Below are 20,073 nucleotides of genomic sequence, written 5' to 3' on the forward strand. Positions count from 1 at the left end.
CGAGCGGGCCTGCCAGGTGACAGTGGGAGGCGGCACCCAGGAGTGCCGTGTGCAGAGCGTGGGGTCTGCAGGTGAGGCTGGCGAGCCTCACGCGACGCCCGATGCTCTTTAAACAGCAGTAGCGCGGCTGCGGTCCCTGGGAGCGCGTGCGCAAGGGTCCAGCGTCGTGCCTGTGGCCAGGTAGCCCATGGCATTGCCAAACGTGCCTCACTGAGTTGAAAGCGAACAGGGTTGTGAGGACTTGCACAGGGCTCGGGAACGTGCGAGCCCGTCAGTCTGTCTGCACGAGGCTCATTTGAAGGGCGAGGTGAGGGCCCGGGGAATGGGGGCATCTGATGGTTTCTCAGCGTAGAAACCCCTGGCTGCTCTCCCGGGAGAAACACTCAGCGCTCCAGACGGGCTTTCCAATCCGAGCAGAAGCTGATTAGAATGAGTTTGATTAGACTGTGCACTCGGGGGGCGGTGCACGCCTGTAATCCCAGCAACTCGGGAGGCTGAGGCAGGAGGATCGAAAGTTGGAGGCCGGCCTCAACAACTTAGCAAGACCCTGTCTCAAAATAATAAAATAGAAAGGGCTGAGGATGTGGAGACCTTGAATCCACTCACTGCCACACTCCAGCCGGCTGACTCTGAGGGTCACAAGCTCTACTGGTCACGGCTGCATGGCTCATGCAGAAATGGGCTAGTGGGTGGCCACCGAGGGACTCTTCCTGCTGTCCCTGATTAGCAAACACTGTCCCCTTCATAATTAGCTGCCTGAGAAGCCCACCATTAAAGTCATGCACCGGGGACCCTCCCCAGCTTGGGAGGGACCTCGAGTCCTTGATGACGTGGATTTATTAATGAACTTGTCGACCCGGGGGAGATGGAGGGGTTCCACAGAGCCCCTGCCCTCGAGCAGCTCCCAGCCTAGGAGGGAGATGGGGTGGTACCATCACAGGGGCCGGATGTGCTGAAGAGGCCGCTCGGGAGGTGACAGCCAGGAAGCGCTGGAGCCCTTGAGTGAGTCAGCTCAGGTCAGCAGCGTTGGCTGCGCACACGTGCTGGGATCAGGGGCCAGGCAGCCGCAGCCCTGCCGCAGGGCTCCCCATCTCGCTGGGGAAAGCGAGGCGTGGACGGGCTGAGCGGTTTCCACCTGGGAAGCCTCGCTCCTGCCAAGCCCTGTCCCACGGCACTTGGCACACGGGTCCCTATGAGGCTGGAGATCCACACTTGGCAGATGAGCACGCTGGGCTAGAGACACCGAAGCAGGATGGGCGCTGAGCCAGGAGGCTTACAGTGGGGACGCGAAGGGGTGGAGGGAGCCACGTGGGGGACTCAGGACAGAGTACAAAGGTAAGACCCTGAGCTGGGTTTTGAAGGATGAATAGGAGTTTTCTGGGTATTGATAGTAGAGTGTGTGGGAAGAATCATCATCTCATGAACTAGGAAGCAGGGAGAGAGGGAAGGGCCGGGCTTGCTCCTTTATAACAGCTGACTCACAGGAACCACCAAGAGTCCCACAAGAACAAACTTAACCCCTTCCAAGGGCACACCCCCAGTGACCCAAGACCTCTCACGAGGCCCTACATCTTAAGCCTCCACCACCTCCCCAGGGAACCACCCTGGAAACCAGGCCTTTGACACATGGACTCCTGGGAGACCCTCAAACCACATCCAAACCACAACACCTTGGAAGGTACACGCCCTCCATGTTCATCAGCTTCCCGTCACTGTAACAAAATACCTGAGACAATTAACTTATAAAGAGAAAAGGTGTATTCTGGCTCACAGTCTGGGAGTTTCCAAACTACGATTGAGGGGCCTTGTTGCCTTGGGCCTGTGCGGAGACGGCGCATCACGGGGGGAGCACATGAAATACCACAACCACTTGCCTTTTAGAAAATGAGAGGCAGGAGAAAGGGCTGGTCCCAGGGCAAGTCCCCGGGGACCTAAGGACCTCCAGCGAGGCGCTACCTCCTCAAGTGCGTACCAGCTGCCAGCAGCACCTCCCTGGGGGTTTGTGACACAGTTCAGAACCTCCACCCTCCTGACCCAGGAGACTCCCTGGCCCCTTTGTTCTTTCCCTGACCCAGAAATGATGGGTCCCCCTGCCTCCCCAGGCCTCCGTCCTTTGGGCCTCTGCCTGATGAGGTCCCTCTTGCTTTGGAATTGCTAACGCTGCTAGGCCCTGTTCTTAGAAAGTGCTGCTTCTGTCAGTGGGGCCTTTATAAAAGAGAGGACCTGGGACATCTGAGAACCGGGGCTGGAGAGACAGGAGGCCGAGGCGGGCAGATGCAGGAGGCTCGCCAGCCGCGGGATTTAGCTGGGCATCGGGGCCCAAGATGCCCGGCTTGTCTAAGCTGCTCTTGCCCCACCTGCCCCAGTGAGCAGGTGGCTGTAGCAATGCCACATTGGACCCAAGCCACCCGGCGTGGAGGCCACAGGTCTGGCTGGGCATGTCCCTCCATCAGGGACCATGCCATCCAGGGAGCTGACGGTCCCCACAGGGTGCTCCTCCGGTGCCCCGTGTTTTGCAGGCTGCTTCCTGAGGCCACCGTGTCTCTGAGGATACCATGGACAAAGGGGCTGAGCAGAGCCTCCCCAGCTCCCCAGACCCCGGGCCACAGCCAGGGCCAGCCGGCAGGGACCGTCATTTGTTTCTAGACCATGTAGCCACTGAGCGTCCTTTTGAGGAAAGGATTCCATACTTACGGGGAAAAAAAAGTTAAAAATCTAAGCGTGTCTGGATTGTTTTGTTTTGCGAATGGCATTTCTTCCTTGGCTGAGTCTGGAGCCTAGTTTTACCACCTTCCAAGGAAAGTGAGGCTCTGGCCCTCCCCTGCCTCCAATCCTCGAGGGACATGGAGGCATCAATCCTGGGTGACGTTTCCTGGAATAGAGAGATGATTGTCTCCTGTCCCCAGACAGGAAGGACCAAGGGAGTGGGTGAGGACACCAGGGTCCCTGTGCGTGTGACTGTCCCACTTGGCAGAGGAGGATACCCTGTGGATACCGGGTGGTGGGTCATGTGGGTGGGCCACGCCTCAGGCGGAGATGGGCAGGGGGTGGCCCTGGGGTGCTCCTGTTCCCTTTCTGGGTCTCCCTGTCCTCAGGGTCCCCCCCTACCTGCACCTCCAAGGCCCCCCAACTCCCCAGCCTCCCTGACTCCTCTTGGGAGGTCTTCTGGCCTCTCCCTCAGCCTCTCTCCTGGATCCCCGGGCTCTCCTGACGGCCTTGGGGCGTCCTCGTCTCCCGAAGCCCCTGTCTGCGGGGTGCATGCGCGGGGTCCCGGTCGGGGTCCCGGGCGCCCCGCCTGACCGCAGCCTCCCCCAGGGGTTACCTGTACGCCGGGCTGGAGTTCGGCGCCGAGTGCTACTGCGGCCACAAGATCCAGGCGGCCAACGTGAGCGCGGCCCAGTGCGACATGGAGTGCAAGGGCGAGCGGGGCAGCGTGTGCGGCGGCGCCAACCGCCTCTCCGTCTACCGGCTGCAGCTGGCGCAGGAGTCGGCCCGCAGGTGTACGTGAGTCCGCCCGCCCGCACGGCCGCAGGTCCCGTCCCCAGCGTCTGCCCCGCGCCTTCCATGGCTCCCCATCACCCCAGGCTACGGGTGCCGCCCCGCCCGCCTCCCTCGGGCCTCCGCAGAGCCTTTGGTCCAGCTGCTGCGAACATCCTCACGGCCCCTGCCCTCCCCTGCCTCCCACGCCAGGGCCTCCTCATTCCTACCTGGCTTCCTCCTCCCCAAGCTGAGCTAAAGCCTGAACTTGTCCTTCCTGGCTGTCTCTAGTGATGGTCATGATGACAATGGCCACCAGTGTCCTGGTGACTCCCGCAGACCCTCTGTCCTTTCAGAGGATGACCCCTGGAGCAGCCCATCAGCTCTCCACAGTGACCCTTGAAAGGGGCTCTGGTATTTAGCTGTTCCCATTTGACAGATGAGGAAACTGAGTCTAAGCCTCCATGTCAGGAGGCTGGCAGACAGTGGAGGATCCAAACCAACCCCAGAGGCCTCCACGCCCTCCTGGCCCACATCGGGGCCTGTGGATGCTTCCGGTTGGAGTCTTGTTGGAAGCACTCACCAGGCTCCAAACCCAGGGAAGGAGGAGGCAGACAGGAGAGGACAGGAGCCAGTTCCTCCTGGGGGCATTGTCCCATCGTGGCGTGGCCCTGTTCCTGAGGGGCAGGGCTGTTGAATGACAGTTAGTAACGGTCTGTCAGATACCTGCCAGGCACTGTGCTGGACCTGGGGGGGGCTTGGGTTTACTTCCCTACAGGTCACAGTCACGGTTAATTAGCCCCCATTACAGCCAGGGACCTGAAAGCATCAGAGTGAATTTGCCAAAGGTCACGCAGTCTAGTGCCAGGCGACCTTCAGGCCTTTAAAAGGAGCTAAAGGGCTTGACACGGAGCGGGGGCTGGGCTTACCCCATCCCACCATTGATCCGGAGGCAGTGACAGACTCCACCATGAAAACCTCTGACCCTGTGGCTTGTGCGTCCCCAATTGGAACATGCCTCAGAGGCCCCCGGAGACCTAGTTCAGTTTCTGCGTCAGCAAGCCCCCCGCCATTCTGCCTTTAAGGAGCCCGAGGCCACGCCAGGCTGGAACAGACTTTGAATAACGAGGCCAGATCTCAGTAGATCTCTCCTAGGATGCAGACCTGCCGGCACAGGATCCGGCAGAAAGTTAGCACCTCTGCCTAAAAAGTCCTCATTCATGTGAATTTCATATTTCACAAAACTCATTGCTTGCTGGACGTGGTGGCACATGCCTGTCACCCCAGCAGCTAGGGAGGCTGAGGCAGGAGGATCGCCACTTCAAAGTCAGCCTCGGCTAAAAAGTGAGGCCCTAAGCAACTCGGTGAGACCCTGTCTCTAAATAAAATAAAATAAATGGCTCAGGGGTCAAGTGCCCCTGAGTTCAATCCCTAGTACCAAAAAACAAACAAAAAAACCCTCCTAGCTTGCTAATGTGTTCAGTATTTCAAATCCCATATTTCCGGAGCCCGGCTCGAGCTGCCCCACCGTGCCTGGGCTTGGCAGCCATGCTGGTCACCACCAAGAGGTTGTCCCATCTCCCTGCCACTCATCTCAACACACGTCTGACGCCTGGCTGGCAGGAGAGAGGTGGTCTGTGGAATCCACACAGGAGGAGGGCCAGCCGGTGGGTGTCCGGTGTGACTCAGTGTCTCTGACTCAGTGGCAGATTCCACATGCTCACCTCAGATCTCCTGTCTGCCCATATTCATGTTATGTGGATGGTGACACTTTGGCCATCTGCAGCCATGGCCTCAAAGTTAGGAAGACTTACAGGGGGAAGCTACTGCCCTTAAAATATGTCCGTGGACGAGGTGGAGCCAGATAAGGAGATTTGGGTCCTTAGTAAGATGTTAGCCAGACCTTCTTAGCTACGGTTCAGTTGGCCGGATAATCTGGACCTCCCCTCTCTCTCTCGAGACCCTTCTCTCTCCCTCTCTCTGTCACACACACACACACACACACACACACACTCACAGTTCACAGATATCACGATCATCTCCCAGGAACCATCAAAGACTTTTCCATTAGCTGAAGTATCTCCACCTCAGCACGCAGACATCACTAGACTCTGTTAGGGTGAGGTGTGTTGTGTCCCCGTCCCTAACGCTGGCAGGAAGACCATGGCACCCCTCAGCTTGCCTGCCGCCATCGCCCTGGGGCACAGTTGTGTATTTGACGGAAGCATCTTTGCATCACGTTCAAGAGTGGGGATCACGGTCATTTCTACTGAGAGTGGAGCCCTGGATTCTCGAAGTCCACCCAGCTCTGAACTGTCACGTACCAGGTCTGCAGCCTGAGCACCTGCAGCTGACTCTGAAGGAGCATCCCAGCCTTGTCAGCCTCGAGGCTACTGAGGCTCGAATGGAGGCAGCTTGGATAAGAAGACGGATGGCTGGTGATATGTCCAAGGGGGACTCATGGTGTCAGCTCCCAGCTGACAACATGGCGTCTGGAAACAGTCTTGAGATCTTTCCTGAATCAGACCATTTGATGAGCTCCCACTGGAGCAGGTCCAGGGAGGCTCGATGGGGAACCGAGCATCGTCCCACCCCGATAGCAGTAAGCTCGGTCCAACCACGAGGGGTAAGTCAGAGGACTTCCGGGAGCAGCATTGGGGTCGAATCGCATTCTAAGTAGGTTCAGGGGAACGGGAAAGCCATGTTTTCCAGCCACGAGCAGAAATCCAGAATCAGCAAAAGCCATGGGTCGCACGTTACGTTGGTGAAACCTCCCTGGTTTCGTTAGTTTGTTTTTTATTTCCACAATCCCAGAGTGCTGGGGATTTGAACCCGGGTCTCCAGAATGAGAGGCAAGCACTCTACAAGATGGGCTATATGACCTGCAGTGAAACCTCCTTGGTTTCTCCATTTTACACCTGTAGAAACTCAAACTCAGAGAGCAGAAGCAGCTTGGTTGAACAACCCCCAAGGAGGCTCCAAAGAGGAGGGGTCTTGTACGGGGGCCTCAAAAATGCATAAGGCTGTGCCCGGTGGATAGGGGGAGGATACCCAGACTCGAGGCAAGTCACCAAGGAATGGGAGAGAGACCCAGGCAAAGGAAGTGGAGTCTGCAGCAACCTAGAGGTGATTTCTGGAAAGAACTGGCAGGTGTGGTTTTTTCCCAAAGCCATGTCACCTCTTAGGGACCCATCGTGGGCTGGAACCCAGGTCTCCCAGTTGGGGTGCTCACTCAGTACAGTATTATAGACACCCTGACCCCTTGAATTGGACTCGGGACCCATCTCCTCTTGGCAGGGGACTCCTCAGCCGCAGCTTAACTCCTGTCCCCAACCCTGGCCCTCCTTCTGCTTTGTTCCCTGACTCTAAGCAATATGAAACCACCAAGGTCTTTTCTCTGACTTTCCATGCCTGGGATCTGTTTTATACATAAATAAATCAGAAAGAGTTGCCTTCCAAGCCACTTGCACATGACCCTAGCATGTATCGCATCAGAAAGAGAAATAAGCCAGCGCTGGAGGAAACAGGTAGGCAGAAGCCAGGTTCTGTGTGCAGAGTCGTTACTCGGTATTAGCACTGTTTCCTAGTGGGGTTTCCCTGGAGATCCAAAGGAGGCTGCTGATCTCCCAACACTACCCTGACTAGGCCTCTGCCTGGGTAGGGGACCAGCCCACCTGTTTCTGAGCCCACAGGGTGCTTTTAGTAGCTAAAGCACCAAAGGCTGGCAGAGGAAATATCTGCAGGCACCTGCTGTTCTGCCTTGATACAGACTCCTGCACACCTGGATTCTGCCTGGTTACAAAAGAACCAAGAAATGGTCTTCCTTCTTGATTGGAGTCTTAAAAAAAAAATGGATATTGAACCCAGGAGCACTAAACCACAGGGCCAAATCCCCAGCCCCTTTTTGTATTTTATTAGAGACAGAGTATCACTGAGTTGCTTAGGGCCTCGCCAAGTTGTTGAGGCTGGCTCTGAACTCGCGATCCTCCTGCCTCAGCCTCCCGAGTCGCTGGGATGACAGGCATGCGCCACCACGCCTGGCTGAAGTTCATTTTTCACAGTAGTTTGCTAACTGTGTCTGCAAGAGTGGCTCTCCTCCCAGAGGGGGACACCTGATAGACTCGTGAACATTATGATTCCATAGGCTGTTTCCAGAATCTTCACTGGCCTGAAAGTCTTGCAAGATTTGGGTCACACTGTTCCTTAGAACCACGCTGGGCTGCTACCTGTCGGGCTTGGGGTAGCTGTCCATGGTGCTGACCGCCCTTCCGTGGGGCTGAAACCCGGATGACAGCGAACCGGCCCTGCCCTGACTCTAAGCAATCCGTCTTCCGAGTCTTGAGGAAGGCATTAGGAAGCTCGCACCATGGCTGGGAACACAGAGATCCCTGATTCGTGCTGCAGGATTTCCATGGTGGATTTTGTGCTAGTTTGAGCCATTTTTGGTTTTTGCAAGTCAGGAGGATTGTGTGCAGTGCGGGGGCTTCACGCTCACAGTGAAGGGAGCCGACGGGAGGCTCGGGCACCCAGATGTCTCATTTCCAGTCCTCGGCTCCCCCTCAGTATTTGTCTGGGCCTCCTGAATTTCATAATTCATACGAGACTTCGTGGATTCGGCTGTATCGAGCCAAGGGGAAAACAGAAAATTTTTCTCCTGCATCACAGTGGGGGAGACTTGGCTTTTTCCTTCTCTCCTAACACAAATTCAAGAAAGCAGGACACTTTGAGAGCAGAACCTGCAGACCTTGTTCCTATGCCAGACTTGCTGTCTTGACTCTGGCCAAGCCACAGACCCACGGTGAGCCTCAGTTGCTTCATCTGTGAAATGGGAACATTTCCCACCTTTCACAACTGCTCTGACCTCCAAGTGGGATAACGTCTAGAAGGCACCGAGTACAGTGCCTGTGGTAGCTGCTGCCCCTTCTTTCTGATGAAGACCCCCATCTATTCTGACAATCACTCAACTCAAGCCCTTTGAATTTCCAACGGCCTGCAGGAGACTTGGGGGACGTCTAAAAATAGCCAGGTTGCATTCAACTCGGACGACGGACTCTGTAATTCAGTCTCTCACTGATTCTGGGTAGCGAGGTAGCCGGGAGCAGCTTCCAGCTCCGAGCCGTTCCTCGTCACCAGCATCTTTAACGCAGTCGAGTTTGGCCTAATTACTCAGGGGGTGGTGGCCTCTTTCAAACCAAGGAGGACTCTCCACGCCTGCCTCTGAACTGATGCCTAGTGACATTTCCCTCATTTTTCTGAAGCCGCAGAACAAAGAGATGAGAGGGCCTCAGAGGGACTTGCCCCTGGTTCTGGCTGTTCTTCCTCTGGCCCTAGCAGACAGAGTCGGTTGATAGATGCTCTGCTCACCACTTGCTAGTAGAAAGCCCAGGCAGCTGAGGTCACCCCCGGGTCCCAGCTAGCCTGCCAAAGAGCTGACGGTGTCAGAATGTGGGGCACGGGCTTTTGCAAGCTCACGCTCCTGCCATGGTGCCTGAGAGGGTTTCTGGAAAATGTGTGGTTGCCATGGGATCTCTGGAGCCCCAGCACGTTAGAGCTGGGCAGTGCCCCAGGGATGGGAAACCTGGGTGGTGTCCAACCAGATTGTGGTCAAATCCCAGCTCTGCTGCCCACTGGCTGTGGGACCTGGAAACGTGAGCAGATCTTGCTCAGCCCCAGGGGCACTGCCTGTACCACAGGATAAAAGCATTGTCAGCCTCGGAGGTTGTTGCAGACATTCATTGAGATACCATGGAATGCTCTCGGCACCAGTGAACAGCCGTTGTGGTCAGGACTGGGCATTGGGAAGAGCCCAGATTCCCCAGCTCCCACCCATGAGGTGAGGGTGGCCCCCGGGGAGATTTACACCCTAGCAGGTCCAGTCTGTCCCTCACACGGTCACCATCAGCCCATTCTGGGCTGGGGCATGCATATGAATGGGGGCTCTGACAGTGTCCCCCCCATGGGATTCAGCCACCTTCACACACCATGGACAAGTGACAAGAAGGGAACAGGAAGTGGCACAGCATTTGCTGAGTCTCAGACAGTCCTAAAGACCATTGCAGGGACTTCCTCCCAGCTGTGCAGGGTACACATGATGAGACCCATTTACAGATGAGGAAAACTGAGGCTCAGTGAAGTGAAGACACCTGCCCAAGGGCACACAGCTAAGTGCGTGCCTGGCCTAAGCAGATACCCTTCCCTCTGGATTTCAGAGCTCCCTGCATATGAGAAGACATCTTCTTACCACTGTGGAGGTTCAGATTTCTTTATGCCTCAGGAGAGTGTTGGGAAGGACAATGGATCCCCTGGCCACTTCACTTTTGAAGAGAAGACAGCTTCTCACCCCTGAAGAGGAGAGTCAGAGGACCAGTATCCCAGAAGGAGGGAAGTGGAAGATCAAGGGTCAGGGCTGTCATTCCTACTCACCGTGCCCAGATCACCAAGGTGCACTGGAGAGCCACCTGCAGAGAGAAGCAGCCTCCACGAGGCTGCCCAGGCTCCTGGGACTCAAGCTAAAGAACTCTGCCGGCTGAGAAGGCTCTCCAGCCCCTGCACTGAACGTCAGGAAGCCCCTGTGACTCCACAGTTTCCCTGCCTCCCAAGCATACTTCAGGAAGATTCTCCACCCTGGAATTGACTTCCCAAACTGTTCCCTGGCCCCAGCACACACCTCGACCAAAGAGACACACAGTGGTAGCTTCTGATGGTCTCTAGCCCTTTCAGACCTCTGAAAACCTCACCTTTGGTATTCAGGACATTCAGGTGAGCCTTCCTCAATCAGCAGGGACTCAGGGACTCATTAGCAGCTGCTTTAATGTCAAAGGTGACCAATCTCTGCAGAATCGGGACAGCAAAGTCTTCCTGTCTCCTCTCCCCGTCTTTTCTAAGGACAGCAAACCAGGAGCGGAGCCTTGGACTGCCCCTTCCTCAATACCCAAGTTCACAGGGCTCATTCCTGTCCATCTCTGAATGCCCCACCCCATATTCATGCTCCCATCCTACAGGTGAGCAATCTGAGGCTCTGGGATACGGGGAAACTACCCAAGGTCAAAGCCGAGGGGAGTGGAGTTGCCAGCTGGTGCTTCACGGACGATGAAGGGTTCCAGAGAGGAGAAGCCCAATCGGGCTAGAACCGGCATCTCCTGGTCATAAGTTCCCTGTCGCGTGGCCAGGACCGCCCATCCTGAGCCTGTCGGTTCAAGGAAGTGTCAAAGCCTTCTGCTGGGACACCAGCTGGCAGACCTTCCAGGGCCCTGGCTTGTGGCTGGACCCTCGAGGCCATCCGAGATGCATGCTGATGTGGCCCTGTCAGCTGAGCCCAGGAAAGGGGTGCCCAGCGGGGGAAGTGGGGAGGCCAGAGCACTTGGCCATGGGACCCCAGGTGAGGAGCACGTGGACCCTGACAGACACCCCAGCGCCTTCGGTTACTCAAGGTCATGGCTGCAAGAGGGTGCAAGAGCGACCCCCAATAACAGTAAGGAGGACCCAAATCAGCAAGGGGACCCAAAGACCATCTGAGATGCATGCTACACAGACACCAGCGTTGTCCCTGGCTGTGGGCATCAGGTGTAAGGGACCCGAGTGCCCTTGGCTTCCTGGGGAGAGCCTGCCTGGGCTGGTCCCCACCGGTCCCATTTCTTCCCTGTGGTGCCTGGCCCCTGGCCCTGGGGAAGTAGAGAGCATGTTCCAACCAGGTGCCAGCTGCTCAGGGGATTGTTGGGAAATGCCAAAGCCCTGGTGGCATCGAGCTGGCAGGGATGCGGGGAGGTGGGCAGAAGCTCGGCCTCTCCCTGTGCTGGGAGGCAGGGAGCCCTCCAATCCGCTCACTGTTGCCAGGCAACCCGGAGAGCGCCCCTGGGGTCATCCTTTCCACATGCACAACCCCCGTGGGGAGACTGGGCTCACGAGGATGGCGACCACCCAGTGTCCGCACAAGTGTCCTCAAGCCCACATGGCACAGCTGGACGCCCATTGCCCGGAGACCAGCGGGTAGGTGGGCGAATGACTGCCCTAGGCCCCGGATGACCAAGAGATCCACGAGGCCCCGGGTCTCCCTGGGATCCTCACCGTTCAGCATCCGCAGGCCTAACGGGAGGATCCGTGCCCCTTGCCACATACACACACGCGCACATGCGCGCACACACACACGCGGGGACACACACTGACGCTCACCCGCTCGTGCACGGCGGGATGCACACCAGCAGCGTGTGCGAGATGCACGCTCAGCCTCACGTCCCAACCCCCGAGCGCACCTGGGTGCCCTCGGGCTCTCCTGCGGCGCGCTCAGCTCCCGCCTGCCGCATGCGCAGATGGCGGACGCACCCCCCACCACGTCCCCAAACTCCAGTCGCCCCTTCCCAGGCAGCTCTGTTGGGACCTGAGGGTCTCAGGCCCCCTGGGTGGTGGGAGGGGCTCTGGGAAGGACCCGCCTTGGAGGATGAGTTGGGGGGCGAGACCCCTTCCTCGCAGGGCTGGGGAGCAGACGGAGGGTCCAGCCCGGCACCAGCCCCAGTCCCTGAGCGCTGGCGGGGTTCACAGGGAGCGGGAGCCGGTTCTGGAGCAGGCCAGCGTCGCTGGCGTCCAGCCCGTGGGGCTTTCTGGTTAAGTGAGGGTCACCCACCCAGCTGTGGCCCGCCTGCCCCAGTGCCCTGCCTAGCACACCCCCTGAGCCTCAGAAATGGGCTTCCCCTGAGCAGCCACAGGACGGGAGGCTGCCCAGGGTTCCCCGCGGCGTCTGAGTGACGCTTCCTTGCTTGGGGACTGGAGGACAGACAGTCCAGTCTTACAACTGCCAAGAAATGAGGCCATCAGAGGCAGCTCTGCAATCTTCTGGATCTTTCCATGACCGCAAGTGCGAGGCTCCTTGAATGGTCTGACCCCTGCTTCCCATCTGTGTGGGGAAACTGAGGCCTGGAGGGAGCTCACAGGAAGTCACCGCTGGCTTCTCTCGCACCAGGCTGGGGCCAGAGTCAGGGAACTGAGGATAGGACTGCCTGGTGTCACCGCAGCATGCTCCAGAAATTAGCCACTTAACCAGAATCAGCTGTCCCTGGTTTGATTTGGCACCACAGTGAAGGACTTCCGGCTGCCAGGTGTCGGGTGGTAAAGATAATCACTCCGGTGTCTTTGGTGGCTAAAATTTAAAAGCGTCATTGGTAAACACCCCAACCTTCTCAGGGAGTCATCTCATATCCTTTTCTCTGAACATATAGACACCTGTGTGTGTGCTAAAGAGTGTCCAGTTGTACCCTGTGGACACACCCAGGTCCCTTACAGGTGGAGGCATTCGGCTTCTGCAGTTGGCTTTGCTTTTTCCGCAGGCTGATGTGTGTTTCTGAGATGAGTCTCAGTAAGGTTTTGCAAACAGTGGCTCCTTAGGTTCCTCTAAGTCCTGCTTCTGTGAAATGAGTCTCCATGAACCTTGCAGAGTCTTCAAGAGAGTAGGACCAGCTGATGTTTCCAAAGTGCTCAGCAGCCGGGTGCAGTGGTGCACATCTGAAATCTCAGGGCTCCGGAGGCTGAGGCAGGAGGATCACGGGTTTGAGGCCAGCCTCGGCAAATTAGCAAGACCCTAAGCAACTTAGTGAGACCCTGTCTCTCAATAAAAAGGGGATACTGGAGATGTGGCTCAGTGGTTAAGTGCCCCTGGGTATCAAAAATAAAATGTGCTCACCAGGGTGAACAACACGTAGTCGGAACTTAATGATTGTCAATTATTCTTGTGCTTGTGATTGAGATCCACACAATGTCAACAGTGTCCTTTGTTTTAGGTGACGGCTGCTTCTGGGACGGTATGTTCAACTCAAGATCTGAGAAGTAACTGAACCTAATTTTAAATGTGCATGATACAAACTTGACAGGAGCCACTTCTTACTTTTTATTTGTCGTTAGTTCATAAAAATACATATTCCTTGTAGAAAGAGTTGGAAAGCAGTTGAGCCAACAGATAGAAAGAAAATTTACCTCTAATCCTATGGGATCTGAATTCTCTGAAATAGAACTGACAGGCTGTGTGGATATATGTGCATATTAAGAGATTTATTTTTAAGGAATTGGTTCACATATAGTAGGAGTTAGCAAGTCTGAGTTGGTAGACCAGGCCAGAGCCAGGAAACACAGGCAGGGGTGCATTCTGCAGTCTTGAAATCGAATTTCTTCCTCCCCAGGAAATTTCAGCTTCTCTCCTTAAGGCCTTCAACTGATTAGACAGTGCCCACCCATATCGTCAAGGGTAATCTCCCTTACCAAATAATTGTAGATATTCAATTACACAATATCTTCACATATACACAATATCTTCACATATACACAATATCTTCACCACCACATCTAGACTTGGACCAAACAACTGGGCACCTTGGGTTAGCCAAATCCACACAGAAGAGTCACCCATCAGACCTACTTTCCAGAAACATCATCATGAGATTTCTATTGATAGGTTTTTTTTCTTTCCAAAATTGACACTTTATGTGAAACTTTGTATTCTTGGTTTTTATTTAATGTGGTATCTCAAACCCCTCTTCACCTGGTTACAATAACCTTTAACAGGGCCTGTGGTTATGGCTCAGTGGTAGAGCACTTGCCTAGCATGTGTGAGGCACTGAGTTCCATCCTCAGCACTGCATATAAATAAACGAATGAATAAATTAATTAATTAATTAAAGGTCCATCCACAACCAAAAAAAAAATTTTAAATAAAAAATAAGCTTGAACACCCTTACTTACAATGGAGGCATACAATTCCGCCGTTGGTGTCCTTACCTAATCTATTTGTCTAATCCCTCCCTGTTGGACACCTCTGTTGTTTCCCATCTTTCACTTGTTCATTTAGAAAATGAGCAACCTTACTGATGTCTCTGTGCACAGCTCAGGGGACGCCCTCACGTCCCCAGCCGCGATGGGTCCCCACCCAGGTCCCCTTTAGTACGGTGACTGCTGGAGACGAAGCTCACACCCACCCCCTGCTCTGGAAAGTAGCCACTGGACCCCCAGGGGCTGTGAAGGGGCCCCCTTCCCCAGGCAGCCCGCCCACAGCCAGGGGCAGGTCCTGCGAGGGAAGCTGCACACGGAGCCAAGGCCAGCCTGCTTTTCCTGAAGGTGGGACAAATCTGGGGGCAGGTCTCCCTCCCGAGCTTCCTGGAGGTCTCGCCGAGATGGCCCCCAGCTAAGAGCACAGCTTCAATGAAACACTGTCTTAGGCGCTGCATCCAGGGACCCCGGCTCTGAACCCCGGCTCTGAACGTTTTCTAGGAGGCCACTTCTCTGGGGAGATAGCAGCGGCTTCTACGCTGCCCACAGTGTGGGATCGTGATGGGATCAGGAGAATCCTCCATGGACTATAGGCTTCCCCAAATGGGGCTTTGCCGCCATGAACCAGGAAGCAGCACGCCACAATGCTGCCGAAGGGAAGAAGATAAAGTGACCCGGGAGGAGATTCACCTCGGGACCTGGATTGTTGGCAAGATGCCAGCCCCAAGAAGAACATTCCCTCGGTTATAGAGCACATTGACTCTGAACAAGCCTGTTCAAGAACAAACAAAAAAAACCCTGCAATTGCTCTTTCTGTCTCTGTTTTGACTTGCTGTGTGATCTTGGGCAAGACTCTTGCCCTCTCTGGGCCTCCACTTCCAAGAGCTTCCTCTAGAAGGTGGTTCCCCCAAGGAGATCCGACTCCTCGTTCTGACTCTGCTTTTTCCTTCCTGTCCTTCAGATGGAAGTGCGGTATTCCGAGGATGCTTCCACAGACCCGAGAACCTCTCCCTGGCCTTGCCTGTGACAGCCGCCATGCCGAACATGTCTGTGGACAAGTGTGTGGATCTCTGCACAGAGAAGGTGAGGCAGGGTCCCTCCCGCTCCCAGCGCTCGGGGTGGGGAGAGAGCCGCGCAGCAGAGCTGCGGGAACCGACGTGAAGCAGCGGCCCTGTTGGGATGGGGGAGGTCGCGGACTGGACCGTGGGAAGGGCTGTGGTCATTTGAGGGGTGAGTTTCCCTCCCTCCGAGGGAAGGCTCGGGAACGCGAAAGCATCCGAACGGGGCTTAGGAGCGTGAGTGGGAGGTTTCCAGGCCTGGACAAGGACAGCCCATCAGGGACAGTCCCCGTCACTGCGGGTGGGCACACAGAGGCAGCAGGTGGCGTCCAGAACTCTGGGCACCAGACAGCGGTGCCCATGGGTCCCTTTCTCAGCCAAAGATCCTGGGAACCCTCCCTCCCCAGCCAGGCAGTGGCCAGATCAGGGAGGAAGCTGGACTTTGCACTTCCCAGGTCCCCCGGGGCCCAGCACAGAGCTGGACAGAGCTGGCACCTGAGGTGCCCGAGGAGCCCATTATGCGGCCTCTCCTGGGCTCAAACCACCCAACTCCTGGCTGCCCAGCCTCGCCATCCTGGCTCCTCTCTCCTTGGGCTCCTGATCCGGGAGCAGCTCTCCTGAAGTCCAGAGGCCACCGCTCAGTGTCCTGTCCTCCCTGTGGCCCTCGTGGGGCCCGCAGTTCACTGCCCACCCAAGCCGCGGGTTTGGATTTCTCACCCCCATTTCCCAGATGAGAAAACCAAGGCTCGGCTGGCAAAGGCCCCCGCCCGGGCTCACGGCCACTGGGGTGGACGCCGGGGGCCACTCCAAACCCGACGGCCTAGCGCCTCGGCTTCCCTGGGCCCCGGGGGACCTACAGGTGGCAGACCAACGCGGCCAGGCCACGTGGCATCCCGCAGAGCCCATCAGCCTTCCCCGCGACTGGAAGGAAGTGCTGGAGATGGGTGGATAGGAGGCCCCTGCGAACCGCCCCTTCCTGCTTCCTCAGCTCTCCTCAGAGGCCCCAGGCGCGCCACTGAGGACGTTAGGGGCAGGGAGACAGAGCTGCCCGCGCCCCAGGTGGAGGGTCTGAGATTTAGGGTGACCGAGGGGACCCCCTGCACGTCAGCAGCTCTGTCTCCGCTCTCCAGCCAGGGACGGCCATTCCTATTTGACGTCTGGCAGAGAGAAGCCACAACCTGGTGACGCAGCTCTCTGGGTGCGACTTGGGTCTGAAACCAGATTATTCCTGGATTTGGGGCGACCCAGGACAAGGCGGGGCTACGGGTCTGGTTCAGAAGCAGGTTGGAGGGGACGAATAAAGCAACAGGGGCAGCTCTGTCCACGCAGGCAGCACGCAAGGTCGGGCTCCCTTCTGGCTGAGGAGAACCGACTCCCACAGCTGTCCCCCAAGCGTGGGCTGCCTGTCACCGTCAGACCGAGGGGCCCTGACTGTGGCGTGCTGCCTAACAGAACAGAGACATTTCTTTTCCAATTCTTTCAAGTCCTCCAGGAGGAAGCTTCGCCCCAGTGCCAAAGTGTCTTTAATACGTCCCTCAACTGATCTCTCTTTTGCAGGAAAAATGAGCTGACCCCAGGTTCAGAGTCTTGGCAGGCGAGAGGGCCTAGGTAGCATTTAATTACAGTCATTCCCCAGTATCCGCAGGGCAGGAGCCCCAGGGTGTCCCACAGATGCCGTGTCCTCAGAGGCTGGAGTTCCTTATGTAAAATGGTAGAGTTTCTGCAGAGGGCCTCGCTCATCTTGCCGTAGGCTTTAACTCATTTCTAGCTGGGTGCGATGGTGCGTGCCTGTCATCCCAGTAGCAAGGGAGGCTGAGGCAGGAGGATTGCAAGTTGGAGGCCAGCCTCGGTCACTTAGTGAGGACCTAAGCAACTTATCAAGACTCTGTGTCAACATAAAAAGTAAAAAAAAAAAGGGGGGGGGTGGCTGGGGATGTGGCTCAGTGGTTAAGCACCCCTGGTACCAAAAAAAAACATAAAATCTGCACCTCTAGATAACTTACAATCCTAACACAGTGCCAAGGTATATAAATAATTTCTATACTTTAAGGAATAACGACAAAGAAAAAATCAGTGTGCACATTATCAACATATGTGCGATTTTTCGCTGAACGTTTTCAATCCACATCAGCTGGATCTGCGGACCAGGAACGCGGGGCACAGAGGCGGGCGGTACCTTGCTGTTTCTATAGGACTGAGTGATTGTATTTAGTGTTTAGAAATACGCGCGACTTCTCCCGAGCACTTCCTGTAGAAGTGATCAAGTTCCCTTCAAAGTTCAAGTTTCAAACGCTGAGTTGATGAAGGGAATCGAGTAAGGACCCCAGGTGCCCAGACGGGCAGGACCACAGGGTCGCTCGCGCGTGCGCCCGGGGACCCTGGAGCCCAGGGAGGCCCCCGGCCGGGCGGAGCGGTGCAGGTCTGCCCCAGGCCGGTGACGCGCCCGCTCCTGCTCCCCGCCGTCCCCAGGAGTACCCGCTGGCCGCCCTCGCGGGCACCGCCTGCCACTGCGGCTTCCCCACCACGCGGTTCCCGCTGCACGACCGGGAGGAGGAGCAGCTGTGCGCGCGGAAGTGCAGCGCGGAGGAGCTGGAGAGCTGCGGGACGCCCCGCCACTTCGTCGTCTACCAGACGCAGGTCCAAGGTGAGCCCGCGCGACGCCCGCGCGACGCCCGCGCTCCTGGCCGCTCCCTCCAGCGGAGCCGCGGCTGGAGAGACGTGCAGGCCACAGGGCGGGGGGCAGGGGCAGGGAGGGGCAGGGGACAGAGGGCAGGGGCAGAGGACAGGGGGCAGGGGCAGTGGCAAGGGGCAGGGGCAGAGGGCAAGCCTGGTGGACTTGGCGAGGCCTGGGGTTCCTGCATAGGCAATGGAGGAATGCACAAGCGGGAGGTTCTAAAGACCCCACCTCTGTCCCTCATAGGACCCTACCCCTGACCCTCGTCACCAAGGACCTTTGGTGGCTCTTCTCTGAGCATAGAAGCACCAAGACAGTAGAAAGAGGCCGGGCACTCAGAGCTGGACTCTGCTGGGTGACTTTCTTAATCCAGTCGCCCAGCTCAGCTGGCGCACTTGGGTAGATACGGCCACAGTGAGTCGCTAGAAAAAGGAGGCCACTCGGACGCGCCGGCACCTCCCGTGGCTCTTGCGGGTTCTGGAGGCACCATGGCTGTTTCAGAAGAGAAAGTATCCCGTGGCCTGATCCTAAGCTGCGGGCCCATCTTTAAGTGGCCAGGTCACTAGGTCAGAGGACCTAGAAAGCCAGGGTTGCTGGGCACGGGGAATGAGGAGGTGGGGGCTGGAGAGGCGCGTGCGGGCTTCTTAAGGACTCGGTATGTTCCAGTGAAACGGGGAGAGTTTACAGTTGGGTCACAGTTCACACACAGCAAGTCACCCCGCTCAGGGTCCGTGGGATGACCCGGGGCAGCCGTGGATAGTCATGAGACAATCGCAATCAAGATGCAGGCGTCTTGGGGCTGGGGTGGTGGCTCAGTGGTGGAGCGCTTGCCTAGCATGTGTGAGGCACTGGGTTCAAGTCTCAGCACCACATAGAAATAAATGAATAAAATAAAGGTGCATCAACATCTAAAAAAAAAAAAAAAAAAGATGCAGGCATCCATCACCCAAAGCTGCCTCCTCAGGTTCCTCGCAGCCAAACAGTCCTTCCCACCCTCAGCCCTGAGCGACTGCGCCTCTGCATCCTGTCCCTTCGGGATGCTGTGACCTGCATCCGCATCTGCGTTGCTGCATGCGTCAGCATTGTGCGCCATCGATAGATGGATGGGCACTTGCCGTCTTTCTGGTTCATTCACATACAAGTCTGTGTGGCCGTATGTTGGGTCAGGTCTTGATCAGGAGAGATATTGATTTACAATTTCATTTTTAAAATTTTTGGTACAATTTCCAAATATGTTAAAGTTACCAAAACAGAATACGGAACTCCCACGCACACTTTCAGACGACCCGAGTGTTCACATTCCTGAACTGTCTGAGACAACGGTGACCTGACTCTCAATTACCCCTTAATGTCTCAATGTGTTTCCTAAGTAAAAGACAGTGTCCCAGGTCACCACCACACAACCATCAAAATCAAAGCGGCACCAATTCCATTCGGTCCTCCAATCCAGATTTTGCTGATAACCCAGTAGCAGTCCAAGAATCCTATCCAGGATCTTGCTGCCTGTCATTGCCATGTCTGGGGACTTCCTGGGACTGTCCTGGTCTTTCCTAACCCTAACCTTGAATGTATCTATGTACTTACATTAAAAACCACGCATGAGTTGACAGTGGTCACTCAGGTTATGATCCCACAGCTGAGTTTGTCTGGCTTTACCCACTTCCTTGGGGTAACCATCTTCACCAGTTCCACCAACCTCCATGTGTTAACGTTTGCTCCAAGTTCTCATCAGTCACCAAATTCTAGAAAGGAAGGTTTCAAGAGGGAGGAAGGGGAGAAGAAGACTCCTTCGAACTAGGGCCTTTCCTGTCTCACCCACCTTTGGGAATGTTTCAAGTAGCGACTGGAGGGACGAGATGTCACCTGATACAGCGGGTCTCGACTTGGGCTGTGCATTAGAATCATCGGGAGACACTTTCAACCACCCTTGCCCAAGGTGTATCCCAGATAATCAACTGCAGTATCCGGGAGCGAAACTCGGTTCGATGCATTTTAAATTCCTGGGGTGACTGCAGTGTGAGCCAAGGTTAAGAACTAACAAGGCAGATTACTTTTATGAAGGAGGTTATAATAATGATCGCGTCATTAGCTCAAATGGTCTTTTTCAAAGGCAGTATG

General features: G+C 56.1%; 1 protein-coding gene across 4 annotated transcripts in view; it reads left to right on the forward strand.

Annotated features, from left to right (window-relative positions):
* The window catches only part of Wscd2 (WSC domain containing 2), a 109,335-nt gene that overhangs the window by 67,779 nt on the left and 21,483 nt on the right, over positions 1-20,073 (forward strand). For all 4 annotated transcript variants that reach the window (XM_047562606.1, XM_047562610.1, XM_047562607.1 and 1 more), the window contains 3 exons: positions 3,316-3,500; positions 15,185-15,306; positions 17,751-17,925. In XM_047562606.1, coding sequence (XP_047418562.1) covers positions 3,316-3,500; positions 15,185-15,306; positions 17,751-17,925 — 482 coding nt within the window. The remainder of the gene's footprint in view (positions 1-3,315; positions 3,501-15,184; positions 15,307-17,750; positions 17,926-20,073) is intronic.

The sequence above is a fragment of the Sciurus carolinensis genome, chromosome 8, assembly GCF_902686445.1.
Source record: "Sciurus carolinensis chromosome 8, mSciCar1.2, whole genome shotgun sequence".
In the NCBI taxonomy this organism is placed as follows: domain Eukaryota; kingdom Metazoa; phylum Chordata; class Mammalia; order Rodentia; family Sciuridae; genus Sciurus; species Sciurus carolinensis.